At 47.6% G+C, this 20,154-nt stretch overlaps 1 protein-coding gene across 1 annotated transcript in view; it reads right to left on the bottom strand.

The window, feature by feature from the left end:
• The window catches only part of ANK1 (ankyrin 1), a 159,237-nt gene that overhangs the window by 79,372 nt on the left and 59,711 nt on the right, over positions 1-20,154 (bottom strand). The window contains 1 exon segment of the mRNA XM_063311095.1: positions 100-201. Within this exon segment, the coding sequence (XP_063167165.1) occupies positions 100-201 (102 nt within the window).

Raw genomic sequence — 20,154 nt, 5'->3', positions numbered from 1 at the left:
TAGGTGAGACCAAAACGATTTTGAGTTTCATGGAGGACCAAACGCAAATCTCCACTAACTGGCCCAGACAAGGTCAATGCAGGTGAACTGAAGACTTACCTGATTGCAGGTATTAATATCCACACCATTCCCTAGATGGTCTAGAGCTTTGTCCAGGTTCCCTGATCGCGCTGCTCGGAGGAAGCTGGTTGCAGCATCAGCCTTGGAGAGCAAGGGAAAGAAATGGTTAGCTGATTAAATAGGCAAGGCCCAATTCTTGCTGAGCTTTTTAAGCTGAAGCTCAATTATCCCATGTTGAGCTTTATCTGCAGGTTTACCTAACTGATTGTTCCTGTGTATGTGTGTGTTTTAAATAGAACTCCCTCGCATATACAAGCTGAGCCTCGTCTGAGGGACAAGATTGTAGTTTGGTCTTCCTTTGGAAATTAGTGGACCATCCAACCACACACTGGGACTGTAACAAATGACTATGTTACTTCCTCCAGGGCACAAACACATGTGTGGTCAATAGGACTGTTAAGTTTGTAGTTAAGGCTGTCCAACTGAAAACACAATTTATAGAACACATTGGGGTGGCATGTAAAGGTGATGAATTTTACCCTACTGTATTTTATCGTATTTTATCTCACCTTAGTATATTTTATCTTACCTTATCTTATCTTGTTGCATTTTATCTGTCTTATGGTACTATATTTTATTGTGGCTGATGCCCAACTTTTTGATATGGTCAATTGACTAATCAATAAAGTTATATTACTATCACTATAGTGGACCATCCATCACATTGACCCTGATATGGGGCTATTTTTAGCAGGGCCTTGTGTTTCTCATGATCCGCAGCATCCCCTAAATAAATCTGGTTCCTTCCTCTGGCACATTTCTCCCATCATGGTAAGCCATAATGTGGGTGGTTGGTTAGTTTGTTGGTTTTGGCTTAGCATGGTGATGGACCTAGCCATTGTGGCTTAGCGCCAAGATACAAAATCATAGCCTGGGAGAAAAAACAGTCCTCCAGCATCCCATCCCCCTTTCAACTGGGTGGGGCTAAACATTTGGATGTTTCTTCCCTCTCTGAGGCATTGGGGGGTAAAATCTGTGTTTTAAGTCTTGCTTGGTGCTTGCACAAGGGACCTTTCACCTTTCATTCAATACTAAATCACTCTTGAACTTCCCTGCTTCAAGCCTGGTGTGGACCTCAGGCTGATGGCAGTTCAGTACCTCACTTTAGTGTGCTTATTCAATAAAACGCAGTTAAACAAACCATTATCCATCAATCAATCTTATTTCATACACAAACCGTTATCTAGACGGCCAATGAACCAAATCACAATCTGACAAAATTTCAAAGTTTACGTTTAAAACATTTTTTCTATCATTGTAAAACTGGTTAAACTGCAGCAGATGCTTGTAAAAAAGCAAAAATCTGTAACATCAATCCTGAAAACTGAAGTAAATATTGCTACAGGCCCCAGTTTGAAAGTTCGCAGCTTTCTCCCACATTCCTTTCAGGCATCTGGCTATGCACACTTCAACTTCAACCCAGCTTTTGTCAGATTCACATCATGCCTTTTCTTCAGCCTTCCTCTGCCTGGCTCTCAACTCCAGTCTGCATCTTCTAACATCTTCCTGAAGTTTGTCTGGCAATCTTAAACTTGCATAGTCATGCTTTGATGATGAAGCCCATCCTAATCAATGTAGGCTAACTGAAACACGGAACATCAAATGTTCTAGTCTAACACCTCACGGTCATTATTTACTTAGTTTTAGGATGAACAACCACAGACTCCAGTCTCCAATCTGTGGTTCCCCAGAGGAGCCCCAGAATCACACTGTTGCCATTAAGCAATAAAACTGCCAAATCGGGGGGCGGGCGGGGGATATGCCTTTCTTTTGATTTGAATTTAATTGTGCAAAAATAGTTTCCAAAGCTTAACTCGTCTACTTAATACTTCAATCTCTTCCCCCAGATCCTCCAAAAATAGCAGAGACGTAGTGCCCCCCGCACCCCTCCAAGTTCTCTGCATTTCTTAGAATTTTACATTTCCAGCCACAGGCTTGGAATTCATTCAGGTTCTACTAAAGGTATCACGAGAATAAGCAGCAATGCAGGAGACTCCCCACTACACCCAAGTTATTTCTGGACACTTCTCAGAAAGGAAGACTCACTCAGCACATAAGTCACAGCAGATGTGGCTTTTCTTCCATAGTGCCAAAAGCATATTGCCAAGTGAACCTTTCACTACAGGAGGGGTGGGCAAGTGGCTGCCCTACAGCTGCGTGAGGTCCTTGGCCTAATTTCAGGCGCCTTTTTCAAGTGATGAGTTCAGATCTCTGGCAAGAGTCCTCTGTCTCTCTTGGCTGTCTTCTATGTGAGGAGGGAGAGAAGGAGACAGAGCAAGCGAGAGGGAGGGAGGGTAGGAAGGAGATGCCAAAAATTGGGCTCAGGAAAAGAGAAAATAGATCTTTGCCCCTAAATCTGAACATCCGATGGCTGCTTGACAGTCCCACTAGGTAGACCAGAGCAGGAAACCAATTCAACAGGAAGGTTAAAACTGCTTTTATTGAAATTAGATATCATAACAGAATCTTGCAAGTCTGATTGAGCTGGGCCTCCTCCCCTTCTTATACTCCAGTGAATTAGGGGGGTGTCTGTCTGAGCTGCTTCCAAACATTATCTGGACATTCTGGACTTAAGAAATGTTTCAGCCCCTTTAGCCAAGGGAACACGTCCTGCATCTCTCCATCAAGGTCATCTTCCTTACTCTCTATACCCCTTTTGATGTCTCTGTTTTGCTTTCTGCCATAGCAGGTTTCTCTGGGTTGATGAAAAGCACAAGCATGCCAGATTCTAGTGCACAGGTGTCTGCAGGGTAAGGTCAATTAAGTCAAGATGATGGCCATGATGGAAGCTCTGCCAGTTGACTTTGCTGACCATACCCTATGGACCCATGACGTAGACTAGATCAGGAAAGTGATTCCTTAAGAATGCTGAAAATCTATACTTTATTGACCAGAAGCCTACTTTACTGAAGGAGGTGGGGTCCCAGCGTTGCCCAACGGATTCCTTTTTCCAGCGTGAATGGATGGAGCCATTTGCTGCGCAGAGAGAGACCAGCTCCGTTGCCCCATCAATGACATGTAGGGGAAGAAAGATCCACACTGCTGGTGAGGGCAATGGAGAGCAAGGAGGAACATGAATATGAATATTCCTAGAGCAGTGTTTTTCAAACTGGGCAACTTTAAGATGCGTGGACTTCAACTCCCAGAATTGAATGGCTGGGGGATTCTGGGAGTTGAAGTCCACGCATCTTAAAGTTGCCCAGTTTGAAAAACACTGGGCTACAGTAACAGAACCTTGCAAGTCTGATTATGTTTTCCCTTCCTGCCCTTTATATTCCAGAGAGTCAGAGGGGAGCCATGCTGAGTCACCTTCTAACACTCTCGCACCTCCCTGGGCTCAACATCTGCTTCTGCACCTGTTGTCCTAACAGCCTCTGGGTGGCTTCTCCAACGTCACCTCCATGGCTCCATACCCCTGCCAGGTTATGCTGGTGGTCAAGAATTATTAATGAGAATGACCACCAGTGTTGCCTGACCGTCCATCAGCAAAAGCAAGAAGTGTTTGTCTACGTGTCTGAGTAAGTGGGAAAATAATACTGGTAGTAGTTGAAAACCAGAGTGGCCCATGGCCCCAACTGAGCATCTTTTTAATTTTTTTTTATGTCTTAATTTAACTTTTTAGAGAAAGTATATAAACAAACACAAACAGAAAACAGATAAGGAAAATCAAAGAAAGCACAAATGAGTAAACAAGGGATCTAAAAAATGCCAAGGAGCTTGTAATATTGATGATGTCATGAGTACTGATGGTGAGCAGGAGGGGGCCCCTATCCAGGGGGGAAAATGCATGCGTAGTAGTGAGGAGTTGAGCTGTCATTCAAAGGGACACAGAACAGACCCGCCTTGACTTTGGGGTTTATCTGTCTGGGTTTTTCCCACGCTTCTTCAGTTTGGTAGGATTTTCTGTCTACTGTAGCAGTAATAAAACACTAGAGACCTACTCCTCATCTCAGCGTGGTTCTTGCTTAGTCAGGACAGATAAGTTGTGAAAGATTAAGTATGATATATCACTTCAAATGACTAAAAATCACTATTAAGCTTTAAGCAAGTATAAATATGAAGATCCATGGTCAACCCAGTATAAATCACCACATAAAATTATAAATTACAATAGATTAAGTCAAAACTGAGAATCTGTTCTGCTTTAGATATCACATGAAATTGAAGTATGAACTCTGTATAAAGGACCCAAAGTTTGGATGGTGTACAAATCCACGTATTAAAGTATACAGGTAGTCCTCACTTAACAGCCATTTGTTTAGTGAGAGTTTGGACTTACGACAGTGCTGAAAAAAACTGACTTATGTCCTCACACTTGCAGTGTCCCCGCATGCACGTGATCACAATTTGGGCCTTGGCAACCAGTTCACATTTAGGACCATTGCAGCATCACTTGATCGCCATTTTTTACCTTCCCAGCTGGCTTCTGGCAAGCAAAATCAGTGGGGAACCACATGATTTGCTTAATGACCACATGGTTCACTTAATGCCTGCAGTGATTCAGTTAATGACCACTGCAAAAAAGGCCATAAAATCGGGTCAGAATTGCTTAATGACCACTTTGCTTAGCAACTGAAATTCTGGTCTCAGCTGTGTCATTAAGCAAGGACTACCTGTAGTCCAGGAATGGTTTCCACTCTGAATTAAATTCTATGACAGATCCAACCAGACAACTTCCAGATGTGATGAACTACAATTCCCATTCTAAATCCACAGCAATAGCTAAAGAGGATTCTTGTACAAAACTGAAGCAATCTTCAAGAGAGAAGTTTTCCTTGATGAGAATTCTGTCACATAGAGGGCGTTTGGGTTTGTTTAGCCTTTGTTCAGCGGGGCCTTCCCCCAACCCTGCACCTTCTCATGGGGTTTGACTGAAATTCCCATCATCCTAAAGTCAGGCTGGCTTTAAGGATTGCTAAAAGAAGCAATCAGGCTGGCTGAGCATGATAGGATTGAAGTTCAGCACATCTGTAGAGCACTTGGGACTTGCAAAAACGTTTGCGACATCCACTGTGGGCTACAAGTAATGTGCTGTCTAAGAACATCAAGCAATGACTCTTTCTTAAATCATTTTGAATTGTTCTCAAAAGTAGGAGCTGCCAGCTTTGGGAACAGCCTTTGTAGCCAAGGCAGCTGGCATTGACTTAGTCCTGAAAACCAGCATGGGCAAATCCTCCGCTACTCAGCCCAAGACAAACAGACTGGACCTGACCCCTTGCAGAAGCCATCAGAAGTAGAAACTCATTTCTTTTAACTTTTCCAAAAAGAAAATGGAACAGCCAGGTGTCCAAAAAGTGGAGGTAACGAAGATGCCGCCGCTATATTTAGCCACACACTTCCTGTGTCAGATCCAGGTCCAAAGTAGGGAGGCCTCCAGGAGAAAGGAAGGAAAGAATAGATGGACAGAAAAAGCTGGCACTAAACATAGGTGGGAGATTTGTGAATGTGCAGTGACCTCACACAACCTCAAAGCATTTGGAACAACTTTCCTAAACTGCTGCTAAGTCAACGCTAGGAAAGTGTCAGTCTCAGTGGCAGACAATCCACCTTGCATTCAAAAGGTCCCATTCCTTCCAGGGAAGGCTGGGAAATTCCCAGTGGGTCTCTTCCCAACAAGACCAGTTTGGGGCAGGGCTGCCCAACATCTCTCTTGGTACCCAGCTGGTTCCCAACCCCATCTGATTTCGTGAAATTTTCAGGAAATTTTGCTGGTTTTGCTACAACAGCCTGATAGGTTGGACAGTTTCAAAGCACATTCCTAAATCGTTGTTATGATCTTTGTCTGTGTAACTATTGATGCTACCCAATTATAAGCATCATGACAATAGCATGTCCAGTTATAACTTACCACTTTTACGCCAAAAAATATAAACAAAGGGATTCCAGACTGCCTGGTCCTTCTTTTAATCTTTTTACCTCCTGGGTGATAATACAGGAATTTATCCTTCAATGCCATGCTGGCTGAGGATTTGGGAAGTCACACTCTCAATTTCCTGGATAGGGCACCAGGTTGAAGATGGTTGGACCAGTTCAACCTTAACAACACCAGACTAGCTTTCTCACTATGTCTGAAAAACCATCACCGAATGTCCTTGCACACGAACAGCTACAGTCATTCCTAGTTCTTGAAGATAAGGCCTGGTTTTGTACACAGTCCTATTTCACTTCCTTTTCTGAGACATTTAGAGATGCTGTCTGAAAGCCCGTTTGCTAATGCACTCCCCCTTTCATTAGCAAGGACAGCCACTTAATGTCCCAACCTCAGAACAGAGTACTTAGCCAGAAAAAAAGGTTGCTGTTCTTCCATAAACTCCCCACTTCTTTTATGATTCTATTAATTAATGTTCTTAAAAACAACATGCAAGCGGTCTGCTTGGGTCATCCAACTAGCCCCAGTGGATGACGTCTATGCACGACACACTTAATTTGGTTAACCAATTTTTCTTGATTCACACAGCGCATAAATAAACAGTGGGCTGGGTTTATCCAAAGCACTTAACAGGGATGTCCACAGGGGGAGATCAAAAACGTCAAGATGGCAGCCACTTCTGTATAATCAAAGCCCCACCTTTTTGCGCCCGCCCCCCACTTCCAGTGGACACTTTTGTAACCATGCAAAAAATGCAATTAAAACTACCCAAGATGAGCATGTGCAAATTCAGTCCCTGGTCATATAAATGTCTCAGTTTATTGTGTTGTGTGAACAGAATCAAACTGTAGCATCAGAGGTGGGGGCACAAAGAGATTCAGCTTGGGACCATGGGCACAAGGCAGAGAAGGGCAACTCCCCACTCACCTACATACACAAATACACCTGACTGAGACTGGCACACCTTGCTGGAGGGCAATTTTCATTGTTTTACATCTGAATTCCCACAATAAACTACCCATGATAAAGCACTGTAACGAAGCTTCCTGCCTGTGGAGAACCAAGGCTCTCTCAGCAACTTAGGGGGGAAGGGGTGCCCAAATGGAGGGGTGCCCTTTGGGGGCTGAAAGTCCCCAGATGGTCCCCCAATGCCAGTTATGATACGTTCATGGGCAGGTTCCCTCACATTGAGAAACTGTGGTTCCAAAGCACCTGAAGAAGGTTGTACTAGACACTGGGGTTAACCCTCAACCCAAGTCAACGCACCATTACTGGTTCACAGAACGTTCTACACCTCAATCAATCCACCACATGATGGCTTCCTGTGACAGCACAGCTACTAAGGCAACAGCTGGTTTCTCCCAGAATCTACTGAATCGCCGATGACCCAACCACCCTTAAGCCTTGTCTAAAGCATTCTGACAACTGGGCCTGAGAGGGCAGGTTGCAAGAGACCCTCAGGACAAAAATCCAGACACAGCACCGACATAATAAAAGATGTCTTCCTCCATGATCTTGCAAGACAGATTAATCCCTACAATTTGTCTGGCCTCAACAGCTCCTTCTTAGATTGGCCACTGACTCCACCCAACTCAGCCCCAACGCTCTGTCCCCCACCCAAAAGCCAGCCTCCCCCTTCATCCCTGGCTGCAACAGCAGCTCAAAGCTGTGGGAGATGCGTCCAAGCCTGGCCTGAAGACAGAGACCCACCAAACCTTTGCCAGAGGTGTCTGGATGTGCCAGCAAAGTTGGGGGGAAGGTTTCAAGTAAAAAAAAAAAAAATGGAGATGGTGATGGTGATGGTGATGGAGGGTGTATCTCTCCTTTCAGGCTGGGCAAACATGCTCCCTCGCTAGAGCCACAGAGGCTGGGGAAAACGGGCCACTGAGGGATCCACATCCCGTACTACATCAGGATTTTACAGCTAAGAACCCGGTTGCCTAGTAACCCCTGGGGTTCCGTTCAAAATGGTAAGGGCGGCCTTCCACAGGTATGTGCAGGATACTGGGAGGGGAGGGGAGGGGAGGCCCTGAGAACTAAGTGCCCAGATCCCAAAAGTTGTGCAGGAAAAGGCCAGGAAGGCAGGTTTTTCATTCTGAGCAGCAATCAATTTAGGAGCTCTGAAGGACTGCCACTCCCATGCGCTGCAGTCTCCTGCCAGGACCTTGAATCTGAACTGTTGTTTTGGAGCTCCACGACTGGGAAGATCTCAGGAGGAATTCTTTGCCTGAGGTCAGGGAGAGGCCATCAACAACACAGAAAGAGCCTCAGCCGAGTTCTGGCTCTTCATCCACAGACACACACACATGCCGCCCCCAGATCGCTTCTGCCCTCAGCCAGCCCAGTGAGCTTCTCCTGCCCATAAGCGACCCAGAATGACAAACACAAAGACAGTACGCGTGCATGCACGTTCTTGTGCATGCTGAGCTCAGAGGGCTCTCCGAGTTCAGCAACAAGAAGTTGCTTGCAAAGAGTAGCACCTTTTGGAAGGACAAGACGCCCCAAATGAAGGAGAAGGCATGGGGGTTCTGGCAGGGAAGATGCCTGGTGGATACTCACAACAGCAGGGTCTGGGTAGGACTTGCTCTGTCGCGTTGCCATAGTCCAATGACTTGAGCTGAAACCCGATCAGCCCTCTCCTTCCGTCTGTCCGTCTGTCCGTCCTTCGCTATTCCCCACCTTTGTGTGAGCCAGAAAGTTGCATTGCATCCTATCTAAAAATATAAGCGCCTTTCTCCCAGCCACCACCACCACCGCTGCTGCTGCAGCAGGGTGAGCCAGATGCTAATGGATTGTGTTGTTTCTTCCCTCACCCCATCATGATGTCAGGAGGGAAATTTAATAGCTCCCTACCTCCCAGCAACACACTGCCAAGGGGAGGGGCAGGTGGCAGTGCCACAGGGGAAGGCCGCGCTGGGCGGGGCAGGGAACTTTGCCAACAACACCAGGGCTGGCCCAGGAGATTTCCCAGCCTGGCCCAGCTCCTTCCACTAACAAGGGTGAAAAGGCAATGTGCTTGCGTGGCCCCAGTGCATACCCCAGTTTGCTGACGCACAGCAGTGGCAAGGGAGCAGTGGATGTAAAAAAAAGGAGGTAAGGTTTGATCACAGTCATGACCACCACTTGGACTTTGGGGACTCCCCATGAATGGCTGGCCCAGCAGCCTGCTTTCATCCTCAGAGTCAGACGTCACATGGTTCCTTTGGGCTACGCCCAGCATGTGGCCAAGACCACAATCACTACAGCTGTTCTGGCCTCTGCCCCAAGCAATCACATCTTTCACAACTCCAGGGAGAGACTGCCACTGGCCAAGAGGGCCACAGCCACGCCACCTTACGGCACTGGGTCCTCAGGGCGGCATCCTTTGATCCAAGGCTGCCCCAGAGACCAGTAATGGAAGGGATTAAGAGCTTAGATGCGAGGGGAACACTTAAGTGCTCAGCACAGACATACTCTGCGCACACATGCTGCCAATTTTCATTTTAAAAATTACTGTCCTATTGGGCAGCACCAGGAAAGGATCGCAAATGATTTGGGAAGAAAGAGCTTGGAGGAAGGTCGAGATGGAGGCCCCGGATGACGTACTGTAGCTCTGGGGAAATTTACTACTGGTTTGTGGCTGTGAACCATACTTTGGAAAAATACTATTTTGGGTAGCCAGGGGCAGCAGAGGGCAGAGTGACAACATTATATTATACTAGTTGTTAGGGCTGATTTCTCGGAGGTGTTAAGTGATTTGAGCATTTTTTCCTGCACCTTAAGAAGGACTATCTGGAACTTTTAACAAATCCCAGAATTTGGGGGGCTACGGGGCAAAAAACAAAACAGAATTAGAGCAGTGCAGCTCCTATGTTGCCCTGACCAATGTAGTGAGTCAAGTAGGGATAGGATTAACATTTTGGGAAGAATGAGGGGCACAGGTAGTGAGTGGGACACTGGTGCAAAGCGAATGGTGCCAGAATTAGTCTGAGACCTGCCCCCTCACTGGATCACAGGAATGCTGTTAAAAAGAATTATTTTTCTTGGCCCACCATCTGTTCACATGGCTTTCTATGTGCTGAACATCAGTCACTGCTGGAGCAGCTCAACCCTGATTTGGTCCAGAATGGAGTGACTGGTTCTTCTTGCAATCCACCATACTCCTAGTAACCAACTCCAAACCCGTAACTTGCAAATTATCCTCTTTTCCTGGTTCCTTCACAATAACCAGCTTTCAAGCTCTATGTTAAGCTTACTAGCTCTATCCTAACCTTACTAGAATAATACTTTAATTATCCTGATCTCTGTAGCCAGTGAAATATCCTTATCCTTCATGTCTACGTATGTCTTCTTTTCCAGGATTAATTTCATTACTTCTCCAGCATCCTGTCCATCTTTATTCTTCAGCACAAGTCAACAGAACTAATCTACCTTCACTTTTTTGCAGTCATCTGGCAGTTCTCTAAGCATAAAGCTAACATCACCTTTGTCCCCCTAATATTGAACATTAAATTGGATTTTTCATTTTCCATCCTTTATTTTCATAACCATCCCTTCTAAATCTCTCTCTCTCTCTTTTTTAAAATTTTTGGCCAGCATACGGGTGTTATCTGCATATGCCAAGTTGCTAGAAGGTTGACTTCCAACTCGGTTCCAACTGTCATGCCTTCTAATATTATTGTCCTTACAATATATTCACCATAAAAATAAAGCAGGTATGTGGGCAACTGTTTGGCCTGCGTGTCTGACACCAATAAGGTGTGGTCTGTTGTACAATCTGCACCTGGAAGGGTCCTTCCTGATTAGTTTGCATTTCTGCCTCGTTTCTTTCAGTTGATTTGATTCCGATAATGTTCATCCAGTGGTAACTATTTGTAGAATCTGTTTTTATCTTGCTTAAAGCAAGCATTGGCAGTAAAGAATTCTCTTTGCAAAAGTCAAGTGTTATTGCATTTACTGAGTCCTAATCTTCCTCTGATTCCAGGTTCCTTCATTTCTGCATTCCAGTCACTAATTGATAACATCACATCCTTTCTCGAAGTTGCTATTTATTAATTTATCATGCAATTCCTCAATGTTTTCCTCTATTGTATCTCCAATTGGTGCACGCATTTCTGTAACACTGATGATCAAGCAGCGTGTTTGCGAGTACCTGAGTAAGTGTGCTCCAGTTAACAGGAGCCAGCATGGGTTGGTAACAAAATCATACCTAACTTTATCCTCTTTGATAAAGCTATTAGCTTTGTAGATCAGGCGAATGCCATCAACACAGCACACGAGGACCTCCACAGAGCTTTCATCAGACTGCCTCATGATAATTCTCTTTTATAAAAGGGTAAAATATAGGCTAGGTAATATCACTGTTAGGTAGGCTCACCGTTGGCTGAATGACCTTATCAAACGAGTGCTCGTTAGATTTCGGATCAAACTCAGAACCATTCTTCTAATATAATCTAAAACATACCACATCCAAAATTTGGGTTTATTTATGAGTAGAATCTATACTTCAATTTCATGAAATACCTAAATCAGAACAGATTTTAAATAATATGAACTGAACTGAATGACAGTGTACAATTCCATTTGATGATTTATAATTTGTTGACCATGGTCTTTGTTACCCATTTTTAGCTTAAGTTCAATAGTGATTCTTTGTGTGTGTGTGTGTGTGTGTGTGTGCGTGTGTCTGTGTGTGATGGAATGTAACATTGAATCTGGTAGGAAAAATATAAAGTGCAAGTCTAGGATGGGGGAGTCCTGGCATGGCAGTAGTACATGTGGTAGGGACCTGGGTGTCCTTGTCAACCACAAGTGGAACATGAGCATCATGAGTGTGAAGCAGCTGCTAAAAAGTCAAATGCTATCTTGGGGTGCATTAACAGGAGAACAAAGTCCAGATCATGGGAAGTATGATCTGGACTATATTGTACTGGATCTCGAGTCACTTGCTGAGATGGGCGGCTATATAAATTAAATACATACATACATAAAACGTAACTGTCCCACTCTACTCCACCCTGCTTTGGAGTAGTGAGTCCAATTCTTGGCAACACAGTTCAAAAGCCCTCAGAGGAAGCCTGCTAAGATGGTGAAGAATCTGGAAATCAAGCCCTATAAGAAATGATCAAAGGATATGGATACATTTAGCCTACAGAAGAGAAGCTATAATGGCAATACAACAGCACCCTTCAGCTATCTGAGGGGTTGTCCCAGGGAGCGAACTTACCCTCTACTGCCCCGGAGGGCAGGACCAGAACCAGTGGGCTAAAACTTCAAGGAAAGAGGCTCAGGCTAGACATCAGAAGGTAATTCCTGACTGTACAAGCTGTCAGCCAGTGGAACATACTACTACATAATCTTATGAGTTCTCCTTCACTAGAGGCCTTCAGACAGAAGCTGGGTGATCAGATCTATCAGAGATGCTCTGGTACATCCCACACTGAGCAGGGGACTGGATGAGATGATTTCTAAGGTCCCTTCCAACTCAATGATTCTATGATTTTCTGCCTACCTACTAATTCTAATAGATATGATCCTGCTCAGGTATGGGCTGCCTTCCGCTGAGACCCAGCCAGCTATCCATCCACAAAAATCAATCCAAAATCCATACAGAATTGAAGCAAGAGACTGTAGACCTCTGGGAAGATGACTGTATAGTGAAAGGAAGGACATTCACACACCCAGCCCTTGCCTAACTTGTAAGAGCTGGCTTCACCCTACGTGCTAGACCAGCTTCAAATCAGGTTCAGTAGCTGGTGGTTCATTGCTAGAGGAACCCAGCTCTTTTCTTAGTATGTTGTATGAGTTGGGCCATATGGTGAAGTCATAGTTAATGAGTATGGCAATCACCTATTAGCAAAGCCTCTGTGTTTTCTTATTCTGAGAGTGCCTTGGACTGCAAGAAGATCAAACCAGTCCATCCTCCAGGAAGTTAAGCCAGACTGCTCACTTGAGGGAACGATATTAAAGGCCAAACTGAAATACTTTGGCCACATAATGAGAAGACAGGACACCCTGGAGAAGATGCTGATGCTAGGGAGAGTGGAGGGCAAGAGGAAGAGGGGCCGACCAAGGGCAAGGTGGATGGATGACATTCTAGAGGTGACGGACTCGTCCCTGGGTGAGCTGGGGGTGTTGGCGACCGACAGGAAGCTCTGGCGTGGGCTGGTCCATGAAGTCACGAAGAGTCGGAAGCGACTAAACGAATAAACAACAACTGTGTTTTCTTAGCCCGAGTTTAAAGGTTTGCTTGTTGTGTGAGTCCAGCTGTTCCATTAAGTGCACAAAACACCACGCTCCTAACAGAAGAATTCAACCAAAATACTTTTTTCTTTAGAAGGAAACTTCAAAAACAATTTATCTTTCCATCAAACTGAACAAGAATTGGAAGGGCACTGACCAGTGTTTGTCAACCTTGGCCACTCTCATACCACACCTGATTGGCTCTTGGGCTGAGAGGGAGGGACTGACCCAAGATCACCCAGCTGGCTTTCATGCCTAAAGTGGGACTAGAACTCTCATACCACACCTGATTGACTCTTGGGCTGAGAGGGAGGGACTGGCCCAAGATCACCCAGCTGGCTTTCATGCCTAAGGTGGGACTAGAACTCTCATACCACGCCTGATTGGCTCTTGGGCTGAGAGGGAGGGACTGGCCCAAGGTCACCCAGCCTCCTTTCATGTCTAAGGCGGGACTAGAACTCTCAGTCTCCTGGTTTCTTACCCAGCACCTTGACCACTAGACCAATATATATAACTCTATCTTAACAGAAAATAAAAGAAAACTTTAAAGTTAAAATACATTTATAGGTATCAACCAACCAACCAACCAAGACTTCATCCAACACACATTACAGGATTTTAGTATTTTGGGGCTGTAATAGCTTTGAAATGTATGAAATTTAAGGATATTAAGCAATGGCCCTTTGGTAATTTTGAGAGCGCGTGATGGATGCACTCACAAAAGGGTGGACCCGGTCATTCACAAAACACTTAGTGACCACCAGAAGACAAAGAGATCACTCAGAGGCTTCATCATCCTCATGGGACTTTGGGGGAACCCAAAGGCCTTCTTGCAAATAAGTACGCTAGAGGCTGGTGCTCCGCTTTGCAACAAGCCAATTTCCCTTTTCCCCCTTTTTAAAATTTAAATCCTTTAAAAAAAAAAAACTGCTTTAGCAACACAGACTGCATTCTCAAAAGCAATCTCCTTCCATCCTGAAGCACATCCTAGCCGTTCCTTCCGGTGAATGTCAGCGTCCACACCATGTGCCAAGAACCACCTCGAGAAGAGACCCAGCTCTTAGCTGCCAGAGGCTTTGTACCCATGGTCTCCCAACATTATTTTCTGCTCAGCCATAAAGAAACTGCCAGGTCCAGCTTCCAGACAAACACAGCTTGCATCTATCCTGGGTACAAGCCGGCCCCTGCAACGTTAATTCCTATGCTTCACTGTGCAATTCTCCCCAAGCCCAAACACATTCAACGCTGCCCCCTAACGGCCACAGAGACCCACGGCAGCAGCATTTATTTTAACTCCTTGGCTGGATTTCAGTGTCGCATTACAAAACCTTCCCCCCCACCGCCCATCCCTGACTAAGACTTTAATAGCATCCTGCTCTGCCTGTCCTCCCTCGAGGTGAGCTCTGCGCTGTTCTTTCTTTTCTTCAGCTACTGAAACCTGAATTACACAGCAAGTAGCAATCAATTACGACTGCCTACTACTGGTTGGCAGAAAACAGAGCTGGCGTTAGGTTAAACAAGAAAAGGTGGATTACTGCACTGTTACTACAGCACGGCATTTAGCGCTTGACAGAATATCTGAAACCCTCAGAAGAAGAGCTTCCCTAAGGACATCAAAATATAAAATCTGAGGATGCTATATTTTGTTCGGCTCCTGGAGCTCAAGGAGCAAAGCGAAACGAGGTTAGCTGCACTAAATTCAAGGCCGTAAACTAATAAAGGGCTTAAGTTTGCCATGTCCACAACTGATATATTGTAAGAAGCAAAAGTCCTGTAGCTCCATCAGGACGTGCGGCAGGGATAACACGCCCAGCATTTCAGCCTTTTGCCATTCAAAATAGGCTCACTCTAACCTTGGCGGGTGACGTTTATGCCCCTGTTTATTTTTAGTATTTTCATTTAGTACTAAAATGCTTTTCACCTGTGCATAAGGGTGTGGGGTTACGTGAAAGGCATGCACAGGGATACAGCACTGGAATTCTGAATACTGACAACAAAAATAATTTTTAAAAAGCATTTCCAGGTCAGTAATATTAATCATTTTGTTTAAACTTCAACTAAAAGCTGAAATCAGAGAGCTTCTTCCAATCCATGCACTGTATTACAGCCTTTTAGCATTAGAGGATAATAATTATCTCCCCCAAATATTGAAAAGTTTTGTTCTTATGGCGTAAAACTGTTGCAATATGTTGCTTTTCCTTTAAATATGCCTGGGTTTAATTTCCTTTGAACACAGGCATGTGCAGGAAAGGGATTAGAAAGAGCCAATTAAAACAAATAAACAGATTCAACCCCTACTTATGAATAAAATGGGAAGCTTTAATGACTCTCTGTTAAGCATCAAATGGATTTTCAGGGGAACTGGACTTCCCCCCCCCCCTCCAAAAAACCCTTCATATTGTCATTTGGATGCTCAAAATAAGAACCACAATACTTTAATGCATTTAGAAAGTCAGCTGCAACTCCACATATAACACCTTTGCTATGCAAGCTGCATTGGGTACCAGTTTGCTTCCGGGTCCAATTCAAGGTGTTGGTTATGACCTTTACAGCCCTACATGGCATGGGGCCAGGCTACCTGAGGGACCGCCTCTTCCCCATTGCATCAACCCATCCCATCCGATCATGCAGAGAGGGCATGTTGCGGACCCCATCGGTAAGAGAATTCCGTCTGGTGGGATCCAGGAGGTGGCCCTTCTCTGCAGTGGCCCCGCCCCATGGAACATCCTTCCCCCAGAGGTGAGGCTAGCCCCATCGCTCCTGGCCTTTCGGAGAAACTTGAAGACCTGGCTCTGCCACCTGGCCTGGGGCAGGGAGGAGAAGAGTCATCCCTGGGGTTGCCTAGTGCCTCGAAGGACCCCTTCCATGCAAAGACTGAATGAGATACAGCCATCTGGACTTTACTTTTATTTATATTATTAACGATATGTAATTTTATAATGCATTTTATATATTTATTGTTTTACTGAGTATTCTGCTGTAAACCGCCCAGAGTCCCTCCAGTTGGAGGAGATGGGTGGTGACAAATTTGATAGATAGATAGATAAATAAATAAATAAATTTACAGAGGATAAATCGTGATTTGCTGTTTTGGGAGCCATCTGTTTTGAGTCCAAATCTTGGATTATATTACAGGTAGTCCTCGCTTAATGACCATTTGTTTAGTGATGGTTTGGACTTAAAACGGTGCTGAAAAAACTGACTTGCGATCGGTCCTCACACTTACGAACATCGCAGCATCCCCACAGTCACATGATCACAATTGGGTGCTTGGCAACTGGTTCACATTTACAACCATCACAGCATCCTGTGGTCACCTGATCGCCATTTCCAACTTTCCCAGCTGGATTCCAGCAAGCAAAATCAACAGGGAGCCACGTGATTCACTTAACAACATGGTTTGCTTAATGACCACAGGATTCGCTTAATGACCGCTTTGCTTAGCAACCAAAATAACTTCCACATTATAAATCACTATTGGTTAGCAAGTTTTTTTAGTTCTCAGGAGGCTGCAGCCAAGGCTTTGGGGGACCAAAGGTGGTCCTAGAAATGCAGGTTGCACCCCTCTGCCCTGAGAAACATCCTGTCATGAGTGCCGTTGAGCTAAAGTCATCAGCGCAATGGCACTCATGACAATGACAAGGAAATAGGTGAAGGGGTACAAGTTAAGTAGCCATCAACCCACAACGACTAACGGCTAACAAACAATAGCTAAACGGATCACGGAGCCACCCAAGCCATCAGCGGCAATACAACGGGGATCGCCCAGCTGAAAGCAATCAGCAGAAGAATGAAAACCTGAGGATGGGCGATCCTGGAAACCCTCAACCAATGGCAGGGCAACGCATGGGACAAAGGGGGGTGACGTGACCGAGAGCGAGGGGGCGCTGACCGGCGCGGGGTATTTAAACCCCGCACCGGCGCGCTCCTGTCACTCTCAGCTTTTTTCTACCAACGTTGTACCTACCCTGAAATAAACCAGAGCCTGCTTTGCAAACCAGTGTCTGAACGTTATTCAGAGGTAGGCAGCGCATGACATAAAGCTGAGAGTCATAAACTCAGCCTCGCCGAGCCCCACCGGACGACAACGAGCCGCGGGAGGAGTAGACGGCGAGAAGACCAGCAAGATGAGGCCGGAACGACGCGGGCAAGGAGGGCGAGCCGCGCGGCAAGAGACAGAGGAGGACCGACCGAGGCCAGAGGCACCGCGGACTCCCGGAGCCATGGACGCCCACCCCACCCGACCCGAGCCTCAGCTCCAACCCCAAGGGGAGATGGCGACGGAGGCAACCCGACCGCGGGAGGGAGCAGCACGACTTCCGAAACCAGCGGAGGACCCCGCGCCCCACATCGCACCCCAGCAACGGGCGTGGAGCGACAGCCCCACGATGCTCGACACGGAGGAGGACGACGGAGACACCCATCAGACGGAGGAGGAAGCGGACCCGCGGCGGAGGGACGATGAACCCCACCGGCAACCCACCCCCGAGGACGCGCCAACGGAACCGGCCCCAGCGGCGGCGCGGGCTGTGGACGAGGAGGCACGAGCTGAACTCGCGGCCATGCGGGCTCAGCTGACGGAACTCCGGACCATGCTCCAGGCGCTCATGCCCCCCGCGCCACCCAACGACGTCCCCGCACAAGCCCACACCCCGAGCGAAGCACCGAACCCACACGGGCCAGCGGAGAGCCAGCAGACGGCACAGGCGGCCGACACCACACCCCGGGAAGCGAGAGGCGGGGCCGCACAAAACGCCCGGGCCCCAAAGGACTTCCCCATCTTCTTCGATGGGACCCCCTCAAAACTCTCGTTTTTCGTGACCAACGCTAGGGAGTTCATGGGGAGGCACGGACACTCCTATGACTCCGAGGCCGACAAGATCGCCGCCGTGGCGATCAAACTCCAAGACAGGGCGGCGGACTGGTACGTCCAACTGTACGAGTCCAGCTCCCCCGCCCTCGCCACCTTCCCTGCTTTCATCAAAGAGATGAAAACCTACTTCGAAGACCCCCTAGCTAAAGTACGGGCGAAAAGCGCACTCCAGAGACTTAGACAGGGCACACGCACGGTCCCTGACTACGCCCTGGAGTTCAAAGCCCTCGCGGGAAAGGTCTGCGACTGGTCTGAGACCACCCTGCTGGAAATCTTCAAAAGGGGGCTCAACCGCGACGTTCTCCAATGGGCCCTCTACCGCGACGATCCAGAAACGTTACACGGGTGGATCCACCTCGCGGGGAAAGCCGAACACGCGCACCGCACCTTCCTGATGACAACCACGGAAGACACAAACTATGTCGGGAAAAAGGTACCCGCACCACACGGGGGGATGGCCGGCCCCATATACCCAAAAAAGAAGTTCAACCGGGAGCCCTGCGGGAGGTGTGGCAAATTAGGGCACAAGACGGCGGATTGCTTCGCCAACCGACCGCCGACCAGCGCGCCCAAGCCCGCCCCGAAAATTAGCCCCAAACCACCCAACCCGGGGCCGCCCCCTCACCGCCGAATGACCGTGGCCACAGCGACACCGGAAGAGGGCTGGGACGCTTACTGGGGGGAAGAGGACAATACCGACCCCGACCAGCCGGCGGGAAATGCTCCCCGCTTGCTCTGAGACGCGTGGCGAGGCAGGCGGTGGGACAACAACGCGGACCACCTCAACGAAACGACAAAAGCTCCGTAATATTGGCAGCAATTCAACTCTCTGCCGGCAACGGAGCCACCACGGCCGCGGCACTAGTGGACTCGGGGTGCTCAAAAAACCTCATCCACCCCGACCTAGTCGCCAAACGCGACCTCCGCTGCTTCCCCCTCCCCACACCGCTGGCATTCCACCAGCTGGACGGCTCTACAGCGGGAGGGAAACCAGCCACGCTACAAACCGAGCCGGTCACCCTGCAAATGGGCACTCACACCGAGCGCACATCGTTCGTAGTCACGCCCATCGGACGGCCCATTGCAGTCCTGGGGATGCCATGGCTCGCGAAAAACAACCCGCGGATCAACTGGGCGACCCGCACCTTCACATTCGGCGACGGCGAGTATCGAGCACCAGTACCAGCTGGCAAAAGCAACCCCACGGTAGGACGAGCGGAGACGACCACACAAGACAATGCCGCTACCACAGCAGACCTACCAGAACAATACGCCGACTTCTCCGAAGTCTTCGGAGAGGCAGAAGCCGACCAACTACCCCCCCACCGCAAGACGGATTGCCGGATTGACCTACTGCCCGACGTCCCCTTACCTAGACCAAAGATTTATTCGATGACCCCGAAGGAGATGGCAACCCTCCGGGAGTTCATCGATAAAAACCTAGACAGGGGATTCATAGAGCCAGCATGCTCACCGGTCGGAGCCCCCGTCTTATTCCGGGAGAAGAAAGACGGGACCCTACGGCTCTGCACCGACTACCGGGGCCTAAACGCGGCTTCCCTGTCCAACAAATACCCCTTACCCCTGGTGAAGGACATGCTCGCACACCTGTCCACGGGCAAAGTCTTTTCCAAATTGGACCTTCGCGAGGCGTACTATCGCATCCGAATCAGGGAGGGGGACGAATGGAAGACGGCGTTTAACTGCCCCCTAGGCGCGTTCCAGTACAAGGTACTGCCCTTCGGACTCGCGGGGGCCCCTGGGGTGTTCATGCAGCTCATCAATGAGGTACTGCATGAACATCTGTTTAAAGGGGTCCTGGTCTACATCGACGACGTCCTCATTTACACAAAAACGCACGAGGAACACGTAACCTTAGTCAGGCAAGTCCTCGACAAGCTCAGAAGGGCGCAGCTCTATGCAAAGCCTACAAAGTGCGAGTTTCACAAAGAGCGCCTAGACTATTTGGGGTATCGAATCTCCGGGGACGGCATCGAAATGGACCCCGCAAAAGTCGAAGCGGTGCTAAACTGGGAGCGGCCCCGCAACAGACGGCAACTACAGAGCTTCC

The sequence above is a fragment of the Candoia aspera genome, chromosome 9 (assembly GCF_035149785.1).
Source record: "Candoia aspera isolate rCanAsp1 chromosome 9, rCanAsp1.hap2, whole genome shotgun sequence".
Classification (NCBI taxonomy): domain Eukaryota; kingdom Metazoa; phylum Chordata; class Lepidosauria; order Squamata; family Boidae; genus Candoia; species Candoia aspera.
Note: the sequence above shows the minus strand (reverse complement) of the source record. Positions and strands in the feature narration are given on the sequence as shown.